This window comes from Phoenix dactylifera, chromosome 11, assembly GCF_009389715.1.
Source record: "Phoenix dactylifera cultivar Barhee BC4 chromosome 11, palm_55x_up_171113_PBpolish2nd_filt_p, whole genome shotgun sequence".
Taxonomy (NCBI): Eukaryota; Viridiplantae; Streptophyta; class Magnoliopsida; order Arecales; family Arecaceae; genus Phoenix; species Phoenix dactylifera.
In genome coordinates, this window is record NC_052402.1 from 7,499,148 (window position 1) to 7,513,422 (window position 14,275).

The following is a 14,275-nucleotide window of genomic DNA, read 5'->3' on the forward strand; positions in this document are numbered from 1 at the left end:
TCACGTGCTGGTGATGCGCTCACGTTTTTCGGGATGATTCATTTTTTTTCTCCAATAAATATTGTAATGCCAAATATTATTTCTTCAATTCTTTACGTAGAAATTTTAAATAATTCACCTCTTCAAAGTACATGATTAAAAGGGATTGAAACATTGAGATCTGGAGAGTAGTAATTATCTCTACATTGGAAACGTTCCAAGTGGACCAAAAAAGAAAACTGGCTAAAGTGTCACACCTCCCATTATGTGCTCCCTCTTTTACTTTACTTTACCTTTTTCTCTCTATTTTGGCTGAGTTAATTAAATATGCGAGAAGCACACCATTCAATAACAGGAGCAAATGATTAATTAACCTAAATTAGAATTTTAAACTAGATACCTTACAGTTGATTGAGTGCAACATAAATCCAACAAGCTAAGAACCCACGTAACTAAATTTATATAATTATGGAATGGTTCGGACGCATGACATGCATGCAACTGGACTCACCACCTTCGTTACGTGCATAAGGAAAACATCATGACATCATTGCTTGCTCGAGTTTGCAAAATTTTTGGTGGATCGTACCTTCTCTTCGGAGCAGCACAGTCTTGTTCCAGCACGCCACAAACAGGAGGGAGGTATTTTGCGTCCGGACAAGTACAGAATTTCATGAGAAGGGCCATTGATGGCAAACCTTGCATCGATTCTGCCCACATTGCGTTGAAATCGAGAGATCCAATCTCAAGTCGCCAGCTCTCCACCTTTACAAAGTGCAGTGATTTGATAGACGAGCCTGTCCATTTAGAGTTGTCATATCATCAGCAAATCTATGGTGTTGGATGGGACATGAACGGGATGTATCTGCTAGGATTGTCCATATACATCATTAGAATATCTTGTATTATATATCACCAACGCAATGTGTCTCATATTAGTGAATCCCATATACCATTCTCTGAGTTGTCTGATGATCCACCCTCTTGCAATGCACAGATGATGAGTAATGAAGAACAAACTTATTTGATTTAAGCATGAAGAGGAGAGATATCTTGTTATATAATCTCCTCAAAAGGCCGGGATGATCGTAATTATCATCTAATGAACATACATCCATTCTTAACTAGTGCATCTGCCTCTCTTAAGCGTGAATTGAGCTGAATGAAGTTTTAATTAAGCGAGACATGTGTTCAGTTTGTTGAGAGCCGGTACAATTGAATCTACAATCATGGAATGGAGAAAATAAATGGCATATGTCCTTACGCATCCATAAGAATTAGAAAATAAAATATGTAAAAATTCAGCAGAAAAATTTATGAAAGCACCTATTTTTTATAATGCTCTCTTTGACATCCAACGAAAAGGAAGAGAGGAATATGAGATTGTCATTTTCTTGAGCCTATTAGAATAGTATCTTCTTCGTCGTCCAAGGAATATCATCCATATTGTTTGACAAGTACAATAGTTACGATGAATGGATCCAATGGTTGGATGAAGATGGCCTTAATTTTATATTTAAATTAAACTCGCCATTGCATTATGGAACAGTTTGGTTCGTAGAGGGATCACCTATTCTCCAAAAATACAATAGATAAAATGGTGACGTAAAGCGGATTTATCTAGTTTGATCACAAATAAGAAACAACCGAACCTCTTATGGTTATGATCACATCAAGAAGCAATAATGATCATTGTAATTCTCATCCAACGAATATATGTAATCAAGGTTCTGTTTGGTAGTATTTTTTTATTTTTTTAAAAAATAAAAATATAGAATTGGATGCAGAAAATATGTTTGGTTATGTTGTTTCTATTTTTTTAAACAACTTACATTATTTCCGAGAAAAAGTGAAAGTAAAAATTTTTTATTTCTAATTTTTCTAAAAGTAGATTTTTATCTTTCCTTCCAAGCTCTCTTGTTCTATCCGATTTTGCCCTTGACCCTATTGACTATGCCAGTCCTCCAATTTTTGCTGACCATCTCTCAACCCAACACCGAAATCCCAACTCCTTCTTCAAATCTAGAAAAAAAAATAGAAATAAAATTTCTACTTCAATTTTTTTCCAAAAAAAAATAGCAACATGCCAAACGCAGCCTAAATATATTTTTAACTAATGCATTTTCCTCCCTTAAGCATAAATACAATTAATTAGAGTTCTTTCCGGTTACCACCAAGCCTCAGGCTAGTTCAGAACATGATTTTTTTTTTTTTTTCCTCACGGAAACAGCGGAGTGATTCATTAAAACCGTAGAAAAAGAGGTTAAAAGACGTTTGATACCTCCCCTGCCGGTCAAACTTGTGACCATTTTTTTTTCCAAGTAGAAATACAACTACTCGTAGGCGTAGAAGACGAGAAAAGGAGGAGGAGAAGACAAGAAAACACGAGAGTCATTTGACTTAATTTAAAGTCTTATCTGATTGGCCCATTCCACCATTTCTCTTTATATATATATATATATATATATATATATATATATATATATATATATATATATATTTATTTATTTATTTATTTATTTATTTTTTCTTAATTCATTCCTCTTAAGGGACAGATGGGTATGGGAAAGTAGGGATGGAAATGTCTTCGCTCTTCTACAAAAATAAAAGAAAAGAAAAGAAAAGAAAATTAAACTCCCTTCCCCCTCCAAAAATCTTTTATAATTCACCACCAGCTCAGATCGAGAGAGTTCTATAGATACGGCCAGGAGGAGGAGGAGGTGGAGGAGGAGGTTCGATGGAGGCGGCGAGCGGCAAAGAGGCGGAGAAGATCAAGGAAGAGGATACCGTCGAAATCAAGCGCGAGGCGGAGACGGAGGAGGACGAGAGCGCGCTCCTTCTCTCCCTCAAAGCGGGCATCAACGCCGACTCCAACAGCAGGTATGGCAGTGGGGGGAAGCAACCATGACGCTAGGGCTTGGCTTTTATTTCCCCCACTTCTAATTCTTAGAAGCAGGAGGGAAATTTGGGGATGGCCTGGCCCCAAGATTACAACAGATTCCAAGAATAACCATTAGATCCCCTAATCTTTCTCTCTCCATGCTTTCGATTCCCCTTTCATTTTTGTTTCCTCTTTCGTTCAATTTATTACTGTTTTTTTTTTTTTAAGAAATTGCCTGGCCGCTTTACTAAATCGATTAAAAATATATCTCGTTGTCTGAATTCTCAGGCTAATTTTCTCAATCGATTGTAAACGTTTATGATCCCCCCCCCCCCCCCCCCAAATATTTGTAATTCATTTTGCTGCTGAATTATGCTTTGGAGGAACACGGCAACGCCAATGCCGAACGATCCGGCCGGCTCCCAGCTCACCATCTTTTACAACGGCGCCGTCGGCGTCTACGACGCCGTCCCAGCGGAGAAGGTTAGCTTCTACTCTGTTTTTTTTTTAGATGCTTTTCCCCCACGATCGGATCGTTGATCGATCTGGTCCGTCGCTGGAACAGGCTCAGGCGATCATGCTCATCGCCGCCGCAGCTGCGGCCGCCGCGAATAACCGCAATGCCGCCGCCAAGGCGTCGCCGGCGCTCGCGAGGTCTCTGTCGCTGCAGAGCTCCTCAGGAGGGGCATCGCCGCAGAACCAGCTCATTGCCGGTCCCGGCAATTCCCTCCGCAAGCTGCAAGCTGGTATGTCGGGTTTCGAAACCCTCCGATTCAGGGGAGGGCATGCCTTCCTGTCTTGCTTTTGGTTATGTTGTGAGAAATTGTACGTGTCTCTGTGCAGAGCTGCCTGGGGCTAGGAGGAACTCGCTTCAGCGGTTCTTGGAGAAGCGCCGGGACAGGTAAATTGCCTTCTCACCTTCACTTCCATGTCAAAATAACACTGTTGCAAGAATATTTCATGTATTCTAAACAAGAATAGTTCCAATAGAAGGGTATTCACTTTTTTAATAGTTGGCTCAGAAACCAAGTTTATGAAATATAGCTACTCTTAATTATCAAGGACCTACATAAAATTTGAGAAATGCAGTTTATCAGATGGATGACTTTCTTTCTTTTTTTTTAATGAACAAGAAAGAAGAATAAAAGGATTAAATGGATCACTACAGCTATTTTTTTTTGTGTGTGTGTGTGTGTGTGAGAGAGAGAGAGAGAGATGCACCACCAAAAGGTTATGTGGTTGTTAGCTAACATTTTTAGAGATAGACATACACACACAAAAGGCGATTGTAATTCACTATAATGTTCGGTTTTGGAAGACATAAAGTATAGATACACTCTGAAGAGATTACTGAGGTGGATGTGTGGTTAAGAGAAAAGACTGAGAACATGAAGCTTGTCATTCAAGTGGAGGTTGTAATTTATGAGCAAAACTTTTTTTTTTTTTTTTCTAGAAGTAGGATTGGAGAAATTCTAGTTGAAATCTATGGAAGGAGAGACAAACTCGGGTTCTTGTTACAAACCCTTAAAAGACTTTACTGGCTGAACTAGTTGGTAACCCACCAAAAAAAAAAAGAGAATAATTTTACAAGTGAGAGTTATAAAAATACAACCTGAGATGAGCAATAATATACCAACATGAAAAGAGATGAATCACACTGAATAATCAGGTTAGGCGCGCTGACTTTGACTTTTGTGGGTCTGCTGCCCAGGCAACCCCTAAACTTAAACTTCAAGCCTATTTCTGTTTTCTGGTGGGTTTGAATTTTTCATTTCATTTAGCTTTTTCAACTGCGCATCATATGCCACAAAAATTTTGTTTGGAAAAGAGTCTCAATTAAAATTTGAAGATTTGAGGAATCTCTCTCCAATTATACTCTTTTATCTTTTACATGGAGAGAGAGAGAGAGAGAGAGAGTAGGCAGATGAATTTAGTATCCTAATCCTGACCAAGAAAGGCTTCTGAATGGAGGTAGGTGAATGTTTATTTTCCTATTGCTGACCAAGTAAAAGGCTTCTAAATGTGGGGTATAGTGGCTTGGTAGGTATATTTTAGTTGTGGTGGAGGTGGTGTTAGTTCAGAGGGACCATCTCACCTGGGGACTACCGGATGCACACATATCTGAAGGAAGGGGGACATGCAATGCGAACCACAAGGAAACCTGTCTTGAAGTGGACCCTTCATCCTATTCTGTGTAAGCGTGCGAGGTATGATTTGCATCACGTGTCAACCACACGTGTGTTTAGGTTTAGCATTCTATGGTTGTACGCGGTGTGCTAGAGACAACATTACAAGCATCATGGTGTCTCAATGGATACTTTTGCTTCTGTGCATCATGGCTTGGCGGATGGATGGAGTGCGATTAGGTGGCTTTCTAACTTTGTGCTTCGTATGTCGTTGTTCCCTTGTGTGCTTTTAATCACCTTAACCATGCATGTCAAGCACCATCATGCTTTGATGCGCACTTTTAGGAGAAACAAAAAAATAAAAGAAGAGGAGTGGTGGGTTATGGTTGTCCGACAATGGACTCTTATATCTTCCGCAAAGTTTGTAATTATCTCGACTAACCAGGCATGCAATAATTTGTGATGTCTGGTGATTTATAGTTCGATGATTTGAAATTTTCAGTTACTCCTGGCCACCATGCACGGTTTACAGAAAGTCTATAGCGAGTTTGAACCTAACATAAATTTGCTAAGAGTATGGTTTGCCACTGTTTGCAGTTGAACACATGGTTTTCCAGAGGTGGCTTGAGCTGAGTCAACCGCTTAGGCATTGCGGGGCCTTACCTTTTTTGCCAGGAAGCCTTTGAATCTTGATCGTGAGATCATGTCGTGCCTTCTGTGCATTTAATGGTTATTATTAGTATCTTCTTCAGTCATGGATATCTCTGAATTGAATGATTTGTGCAGCTCTTTTTTTTTTTTTTAACTATGATGCTGAGTGATGGTTTACTAGTATTTGAGGAAGGGAAGAAAACCCTAATGGATTACTATAGCTATCTCATTTTCCTTGTTTTTGCCAATTACCTTTTGGGCAGGTTGGTGAGCAAAGCTCCGTATGCTTCCGCGAAACCATCATCAGATAGCATGGAAGTGTCTGTGGAGGGAAAGCCTCAAATCTCTTGACCCGTCTGCATGGCTGTCCAATCCAATTATCCTACGGTTGTCTAAATTAAAGCTTTGTTATTGTAAGAATCTTGACCTGGGTATAGACCTAATCCTTCTATTTATATAAGCTCTTGTTGTTTCGGACTTCTTGGTGTATCTTGACTTATTTCCTGTGACATCTGTATGTTCGTCTCTACCATCAGACAGATGTTTCTCTAATTATGTATCAGTTTCTAGACGCTGCTAAGTATGACTTCTAGCTATTGGCGAAAATGAAAAATTAGAGGCATGTTTGATGCTGCTTTTATTTATTTGTTTCTAGTTAGAAAAGCTGAAATGGAAAATATATTAAATTTTATTATTTTATTGTTTTTAATGAAAAGAAGAATTATCAACTTTAGTATTTTTAAAATAAAAATTTATTATTTTTCTACCACTACATCATCTTTGCCACACCATCAATATCATTATTATACCATCACTGTCGCAATCATCACTATTATTACATCACTGGTACCATTGCCACCCGACTACTACTATTTATTTATATTTTTAAAATTTTAAAATATAAATGTGTATGATATAGTCAATTATTTTAAAAATATAAATATGATAATTGTGGTGTGGTTGGAGCGAAGTGATGCCCAAATACAAATTATCATATTTGTCGCCACTATTTTGCTTTTTTTTTTTTGTTGAAAGGATAGCTAATCATAGATTCAAATGTAAAGAAGCATGCTGTATTTGAGCTAAATTAAATTGCAGCATGCACCTAGGAAATTATCAACATAGAAGCAGAGATAAGAGATGCAAACCTTGATGAAATCTGATCAACCAAGAACAATGTACAGTCAGCATGAGACACTCTTCTAGCTGGTGCTGGTCGAAGTGGTAAGTTGTCCATGCAGCATCTAACCGCATGCAAATTTAATTGTTTTATCTTGATCTCTGTAAGTACTTAATTCTTCCGGCGAAGATTTAAATCTCAAGCAACATCATTCTTGTTATTCCACAGAACGCTGCTGCCTTTTTTTCTGGTATCTAACAATCAAGATTGAAGGTGAAGGCCAAAGATGATATTTGGGTAATTTAATAACATTTTACACAATGCATGCAGCATGGATCAGGTGGTAAATTGACAACCAGTAGCACCTTACGTGTGGTTTGAAGTTCAAAAACAGGCTTTCCCTCTTATACAGCCAAAAATAAGTAGAAGCCTTCCTTGTTCTAAATATGTTCTACTGTCAACTAAGAGGAATACAGATGCAACATAGGAATCAATCTAAAAATGTAAAAGAAATGGCAGCAATATGCAACACACATGAATATTTCCTACTCCAGTGAAATGTTTCATAAACCAGAAAATCTACCATCTCTAGGTACGCATGCGATTACAGCTAAGTAAAGATTATGTAAGCAATAGGAATACAAGTAAAACCCTTCAGCAGAAATTTTTTGGAAATATAAGGTCACCTAGTCATTCTAATCTATAAAGCAGATTTGAACAGCAGAGTGACTGGCACCACATCGAAGAAAGGAACAACAGACTACTGGTTATCATAAAAAGAGTGGTCCACAGGGCCACAAAAAGGATCATCTGAAACAAGCAGCGTCAGGCCAGAGTTCACTGATAGCAGGTATCATGCATGCGTTTTACCTAGAATTCCATGAAAATAGCCACCAACCATGATTAAAGAGCCACAAGAGATACAACACCTGCCGGAAACGTCTTCCCAGACTTCTTGAAGCGAGAAGCCATCACGGCCAATAGTGTTAACATTAGGGGGGGACTTAGAATTGCAGTTAAAGAGCTTAGCAGAATCCATATGATACCAGGGATGATGCAAAAGCTGGTCTTACTGGAAGCTGTGTGTACACAGAATACAGTAGAGAAGCTGATATCCCTCCAGCAGCTAATGACTTCTAGCTCCCACTCTTGACATATCCCATGACTCCGCCCACTGTCAATACTCAATATATCAGTCAGAAACATAAAGTCTAAGCTTGAGAAACAAGGAGGCACTCTAGACTTGCACGAGATGCAATATAAACAAGAATATTCTCGACAATTTGGTTGCACTACAGTACCAATCATCTATTGAAAGATGATTCTTACTGCTGTAAGCGGCTGGAACAGACCTTTTCAACGATCTCATTACACTAATGTATCGAAACTACAAGTCTACAACAGTAACAATTGCCTTTCAATAGACTCTATCAATTGCAAGCAACTGAAAAATCTTATTTCAATAACTCCAAAGGCAACATCAATTCATTCAATAGATTCTAATTTTTAATCGCATGTCACCAACATCTACTGAGAGCACAAAATATAGAGTAGCCAAGCATGCAAATAGATTTTATCGAGATTACAATTGATTATACTTTTGCCAAAGTTATGAATAGCTTATGTGCCAAATTATTGAAACAAATGATCATTCACTTTGCAAGAACAATCCTAAGAATGAACGGCCTAGAGTCAACAGACAAATTAACAGAGAACAGAATACAAAATCACTAACTAATGATTCTTACTGTTGTAAGCTGCACAAGAAGGCCTTTTTAAAGATCTCATTACAGTAATCTATTGAAACTACAAGTCTACAACAGTAAGAATTACAGTTCAATAGACTCTTCCGGTTGTAATCAAACTGAAACGGCGCATTCAATACCTCTAAATCCAACAACAATTCTTTCAATGGCTTCTTATTTTGGGAACTGCATTTTGCCAATATCTACTTAGAGATGGCAAAAACATACAGTGTGGCCATGCATCCAAATAGACCTTATCAAGATTGCAATTGATTGTTCTTTTGCCAAGAATATGAATAGCTCCTGTGCTACATCATTCAAAGAAATGATCGTTCACTTTGCATACACAATCCTCAGAAGAATACAACGTTACTAATGAATGAGCAGGCTATCGTCTCCTCTGTACTAGCTTCAACTCTGATCACAAAACTAGCATACCATGGTGAAGAAATTAAAGACAAAACTCAAAAATAATCAACAGGATAAAAGAAATGCAGATAGGAAGGCATTCAAATTTAAGTGGTGAATGGGAACGGGATCACCTCCGAAGAGAGCAGCATAACCCAGCGTCAGCTTCTGCGACATGGACATCCAGCTCATCTACTTCTTATCCTCATCCGATCCCCCTTCGTTCTCCCCCTTCACCGTCACCACCACCTCCGCCTCCACCGCCACCGGAACCCTCACCTCCACCACCGCCGTCGCCGCCTCCCCTTCCAATTCGACTTCCCTGACCGCAGGATCCCCCGCGATCGCGGTCGGCGACGGCAGCGACGAAGCGGCCTCTTTTGGAGCGATCCGCGGCAAGGGTGGGGATCGGGGCGCCGCCGACGGTGGCGAGGGCCTCGGAGGGGCGAAGAGGGAAGAAGAAGGGCGTGGAGGAGAGGCAGGGATAGGGGCGGAGGAGGAGGAGGAGGAGGAGGGAGGAGCGGGAGAGGGAGTGGGAGGGCGGTGAAATAGCAGCACCGATTGCCAGCTGGGATCCGACCCGGTGGAAAGTTTTAAAAAAAGCCGTAGGCATTTGCTGTAAGATCAAATAACCAGCCGCCTGACCTCAGCCCATGGTTGTCAGCTCCGTTAGCTGATTTTGATTGCTCTTTTGGATGATGGATTTGTAATTATTTTTTTGCTTGTTCCTAACAGAATAAATTCATATTAGAGCATGCTGATAAATATATTTATGAAGATTCATTCGATTTATAATTAAACTTTGAATCGCCAATACGAAGAATTGAGAAAATGGATAGAGGATGACCCCAAACTAGGGCTTGGTTGAGACGAGTTGAGTTTGCAAGATGGTATGGCTTTCATGTCATTGGAAAATTATATTTTCAATATCCAGTAGAATTGGCAAACATCAAATTAGAGAAGAGAATTTTATTATCAACAACTAAATCACATAGGACAATGAATTTAGTCTTCACACTGTTTATGGGTTGCTTTATATGCCCTACCTGCAATTTAAATTCTAGACGGGGGATCCAACACTTATTTAGGTGGAAAAAGGGGTAAAAGGTAGATACAAAATATAACAGACGGCTTTCAGCTAGAAATGCTAAATTTACAATTATAAGTGCATATAGAATAAACACACCAAACACCAAACTAGCCTCCAAGTTATTATTATTATTATTATCGAAAGTAACTATCCTGCAAGTTATTATAGTGAGTGAGGATCAAAACTAAATCATAAATCTAAAATTTTATGAACTAAGCATTAATCTGAAACTAGTCAGGGTCAGTTATACAAATTACTTTCTTCCATATTTGCTTTTCTTAGGCCACATTTTTAGAAAAAAATGAAGGGATGTCAACTTCATCTTTTGTAAATAGTTGGTCCCAAACCCGTATAAAAGAAAAGGATTGCAGTAGGTCAACGATCAACATAAAACTATAGTCGCATCCTATAAATATAAATCCATTTAAAATGAAATCCTGCTAGTAATACATATTACATTTTTATCTTCTTCAATCAACGATATATTCCAAGAGTAACATTAGTCGATCACCTTGGAGGGTGGGAGAATTATGCAAATCTTTTTTTTTAATTCATGTTTGGCTCAGCCTTTTTATTTTCCCACCCATGTCACCTTCTTCCTCTTTTCACTCAAGTATCTAATTTGTGACAATGAACTAAAGTGATTCATAGTAAAATGAAAGAACCTAGAATTTACGGTCAACATATTATTGCTGCATAGATATTTTTGTTGCAAAATGCTTTTTAAAATCTTATTAAACTTAATTTTTAATTCGACAGAAACAAACAATACGTAAATAGGAAAGGAAAATGCATATGTTAGAAAAATAAACTTCTTTCTATCAAGTATGGCTGGTTACTAAAAAAAGTTTAGGCATGTTAACAATTGTACATAAGCAGTGTTGGAAATATAGGAAGAGAAATTAGAGAGGAAAGGATAGAGAGGAATTTCAAATTTTTTCTATTCACTTTGGCTCTTGCCTTGCTTATAAAACCATAAGACTTATATGGTATTTATAGGACTTCTAGGTACATGAATAAACCCAAGTACATGAACTACTTAAATATACATAGAAAATTCAAAAGACATAAACTACTTAAATGCACATAGAAAACCCAAAAGATATGAACCACTTAAATGCATATATATACATGAATCACCACTCTCAAGGTGACTCTTCATATATTCATGAATCCTCTCAAAAGTCATTCATTAAATTAAGTTTATCTTCTCAACAAGCAGCAGGTGCTATTAAGGAATTTTTTCCATGGCTTTTTTAGCCGTTCTTAGCAGAAAATTTTAAAGATTTTTCTACTATTTTTCTACTCATGGTTATGCTAAACCCCACTAATTAATCATGTAACAACCTAAACAAACGCTAACCCTGGATTTATAGTTGTTACCACCCCATTTTTATTGTTCCTTGCCAACTTTGGTGTTAGTTTTAGCATTCCTCATTTAAATTTAGAATGAGGGTGAAAGAATCCCATCATTCCCGTCCCATTCTTTCCCATTTCCACCACCCCAATATTAGCTCCTCAAACCTTCCCGTCTTTCCCACCCTTGTAACTATTTAAGGACGGTGGCCGGTCACGATTCAAATATAGCCTGCGTCGTCGAAGAGAAGGAGCGGTGGGCATTGCAGCCCGGAGTAAAGGACGCCACCTTTCTTTATTATTAGCTTCTCCCCCGCCTTAGCCGCCCCCTTAAATCCTTCTCGCTGACCAAATCAAGACCAACCCCCTTCCCCCCTTCAAGAAAACCCTTCCCTTCCAGTCCTCTTCACCAATCTCCAACCCAGGAGTCCTCTCCATTTCGCCCCCCCCCCGGCTGCGGCCGTCGTCATCGCGCGCGGCCGCCGCCCCATGCTCCCTCTGCTGCCAGGACTCTCTGCCATTCCCGCTTCTCCAATCATTCAGGCTTGATTTCCCTACGAAAGCAGGAGAAGAGGAAAAATATTATAAAAAGAAAAAGGAAAAAGAAAGATGAAGAAGAACGTTAGGGAGCACCAGATCATGTCCTCGTCGTCGTCGTCGGAGAGCGAGGTAGAGGAGGAGGAAGTGGTGGTGACCGAGGAGCCCCCGGTAACGTGGGGGACGGCGAGCAGCATCGCCGGAGGCGGCGGCGGACGGAAGAGGCTGCTGACGAAGCAGCTGTCGATGCGGGAGACGAGGAGGGAGGCCAAGTGGGAGAAGCGGAGGCGACAGATCCTGCGCCGCAGGCGGATGATTGGAGGCGAAGGGGACGAGGAGTCGTCGCCCATTGACCGTGATGGCAGGAGGCTGAGCGCGAGGGTCAGGAGCCTGACGGACGAGGACTGGGACGAGCTTATGGGTTCCATCGAGCTGGGGTTTGGCTTTAACGAGGAAGATGGGGGTCATCATCTTTGCGACACGCTGCCGGCCCTCGACCTTTACTTCGCCGTCAACCGCCAGCTTTCAGACCCCAAGCTCCGGTCATCGCCGAGCCCGGCGTCGACTCCCACCGCCACCTCCTCCGCGTCGACGCTCTGCAGCAGCCCGGGCCCGGCCAGCCCCCTCGAGCCCCACCAGCACTCCCATTCGTCCCCCAACGAGTCTTGGAAGATCTGCAACCCGGGTATCAATTCTTTCCCATGTAGAGCATTAGTCTCTTTTATTTCTTTTTATTTTTCTTTTTTTTTTAATGAAGAGGGAGGCAAAGCCGTCCGGCCTAAAAATTACAAACTATTTATAAAAAATATATAAAAAATATAAAAAATAAAAAAAAATTATGAAAGATAATAATCTGTATGTAGATCTATTAAATTATTCAATAAGTTAAACAATCTCATAAATAATTTGAAAAATTTCTATTCCATCAACATGCAACTATACATTATTTTTTTAAAAAAAAATTAACTAAATGGCGGAAGACATGGAATGGATACAAGAAGAAAAATTTAAGAAAAAAATAAGGGCGAGAAAAGGAACAGAAATAGGTGGGGAAACCCAAACAGCCCAAGCATTGGGTAAGAGATTATTGATGTGGTTGTTTTGGTGCAATGGAACAGGAGACAATCCTCAGCATGTGAAGACGAGGCTGAGGCACTGGGCACAGGCCGTGGCTTGTTCCGTGAGGCAATGCTGCTAAAGCTTCCAAACAGAGACGATTCGGTTTTCCCGAGGAGAGAGGGAGGAGAAAGGAGAGGCTGTCCCGTTTTGGTTTATCTCACAAATGTGAACCATCTATTGTACATAGCCTGTTTTCTTCTTCTTCTTCTTCTTCTCCGCCTGCCACTTCGATCGACTTGGTCTCAACTACATTTACTTCGCTTCGTGCTTTCTTCTTCTTTCTTCTACCTTTTTTGTGCTTCTCTTTTTGGTCTTGCTCTTCTCCTTCAGCATCAGAAACGATCCAACGGTGGGAAAATAGAAAAGTCTTTCTGGCCGGAGGAGGAGGAGGAGGAGGAATTTTTGTGGCTTGGGAATGACTGCATGGAGAGCCACTCGTAGAGACCGCCCACTGGGCCACCGTCACCTCACCAAGGAAAGATTGGACGATCGGATAGGAGAAAGAGAAAAAGAGAGAAAGGTGGCGTAGTAGGAGGCGGTCGTGTTGGCTCTATCACGCAGTCAAATGGTCGGTTATTGTGGTCCAGCGGCAACAGCAACAGCAATGGGCGAGAGGACGGGCTCTAAGATCAAAAAAACAAATTTGTCTTGATTTGATGGGGAGGAGGGCACAACTACTTGCTGGGGTGTCATTGTTCTTTCTTATTCCAAATGTTACTGAACTCATTTCTAAGAATTAATGCAGTTTACATTATTAATATTATATCTTACTGTTTACAATGTCATCTGGCGAGAATCAATGCTTCCCACCTTTATCTTAGGCATCACTTTTCTTCTTCTTCTTCTCCTTCTTCTTCTTCTTCTTTCCTTTCTTTTCTTTTCTTTTCTTTTCTTTTCTTTTCTTTAATAAAAACAGCATTTCACATCACTCTAATACAGGTACAATCTGCCAAAGCAGAAAAAAAATAAACAATACAAAGTAAAAAATGAGGTGTTTCAGTCAGCTGCCTTGTTCGTCTCTCACAAAATACATTATTATTTATTACTTTGTATTTTGGCAATCAGTTTGACAATTTATGTGATTGGTTTTGTTCTCTTATTAGATATTTGTTGCTGTTGACCATATGATTCCATGGTTCATGTTGGGCAAGTATGTGTATGTATCTTAATGTATAAAAAATATAGTGAGTTTTTTTTTTTTTTGGTAAAACACAGTGAGCCTGTTACCTAGGCTGCATGCCAAGAGCTTTCTCCATGATTGAA

The 14,275-nt window shown here is 39.8% G+C and overlaps 2 protein-coding genes and 1 long non-coding RNA gene across 3 annotated transcripts; 2 read left to right on the forward strand and 1 right to left on the reverse strand.

Moving 5' to 3' along the window:
* The first annotated feature begins 2,543 nt into the window (after positions 1-2,543).
* Positions 2,544-6,281, forward strand: LOC103700608 (protein TIFY 3-like). Its single transcript, XM_039131453.1, has 5 exons — positions 2,544-2,859; positions 3,244-3,343; positions 3,426-3,606; positions 3,704-3,761; positions 5,901-6,281. The coding sequence occupies exons 1-5, from the start codon at positions 2,717-2,719 to the stop codon at positions 5,986-5,988; spliced, it is 570 nt and encodes a 189-aa protein (XP_038987381.1). The 5' UTR covers positions 2,544-2,716; the 3' UTR covers positions 5,989-6,281.
* Positions 6,282-8,474: 2,193 nt separating this feature from the next.
* On the reverse strand, positions 8,475-9,550 carry LOC103714484. Its single transcript, XR_605226.3, has 2 exons — positions 9,045-9,550; positions 8,475-8,931 (listed from the first exon to the last, which is right to left on the reverse strand). It is a non-coding gene; the product is annotated as an uncharacterized LOC103714484 (long non-coding RNA).
* A 1,649-nt stretch (positions 9,551-11,199) lies between these two features.
* Positions 11,200-13,792, forward strand: LOC103714485. Its single transcript, XM_008801752.4, has 2 exons — positions 11,200-12,578; positions 13,012-13,792. Exons 1-2 carry the CDS (start codon positions 11,966-11,968, stop codon positions 13,089-13,091), a joined length of 693 nt encoding a protein of 230 aa, XP_008799974.2. The 5' UTR covers positions 11,200-11,965; the 3' UTR covers positions 13,092-13,792.
* Positions 13,793-14,275: the final 483 nt, after the last annotated feature.

What these genes read in the sequence shown, in the direction of transcription:
- LOC103700608 (XM_039131453.1), top strand. Translation starts at nt 2,717, where the DNA reads ATGGAGGCGGCGAGCGGCAAAGAGGCGGAGAAGATCAAGGAAGAGGAT. An exon ending in AACGCCGACTCCAACAGCAG is followed by an intron (nt 2,860 to 3,243) that starts GTATGGCAGTGG and finishes TATGCTTTGGAG; the next exon opens with GAACACGGCAACGCCAATGC. An exon ending in CCTCCGCAAGCTGCAAGCTG is followed by an intron (nt 3,607 to 3,703) that starts GTATGTCGGGTT and finishes GTCTCTGTGCAG; the next exon opens with AGCTGCCTGGGGCTAGGAGG.
- LOC103714485 (XM_008801752.4), top strand. Translation starts at nt 11,966, where the DNA reads ATGAAGAAGAACGTTAGGGAGCACCAGATCATGTCCTCGTCGTCGTCG. An exon ending in TTGGAAGATCTGCAACCCGG is followed by an intron (nt 12,579 to 13,011) that starts GTATCAATTCTT and finishes GCAATGGAACAG; the next exon opens with GAGACAATCCTCAGCATGTG.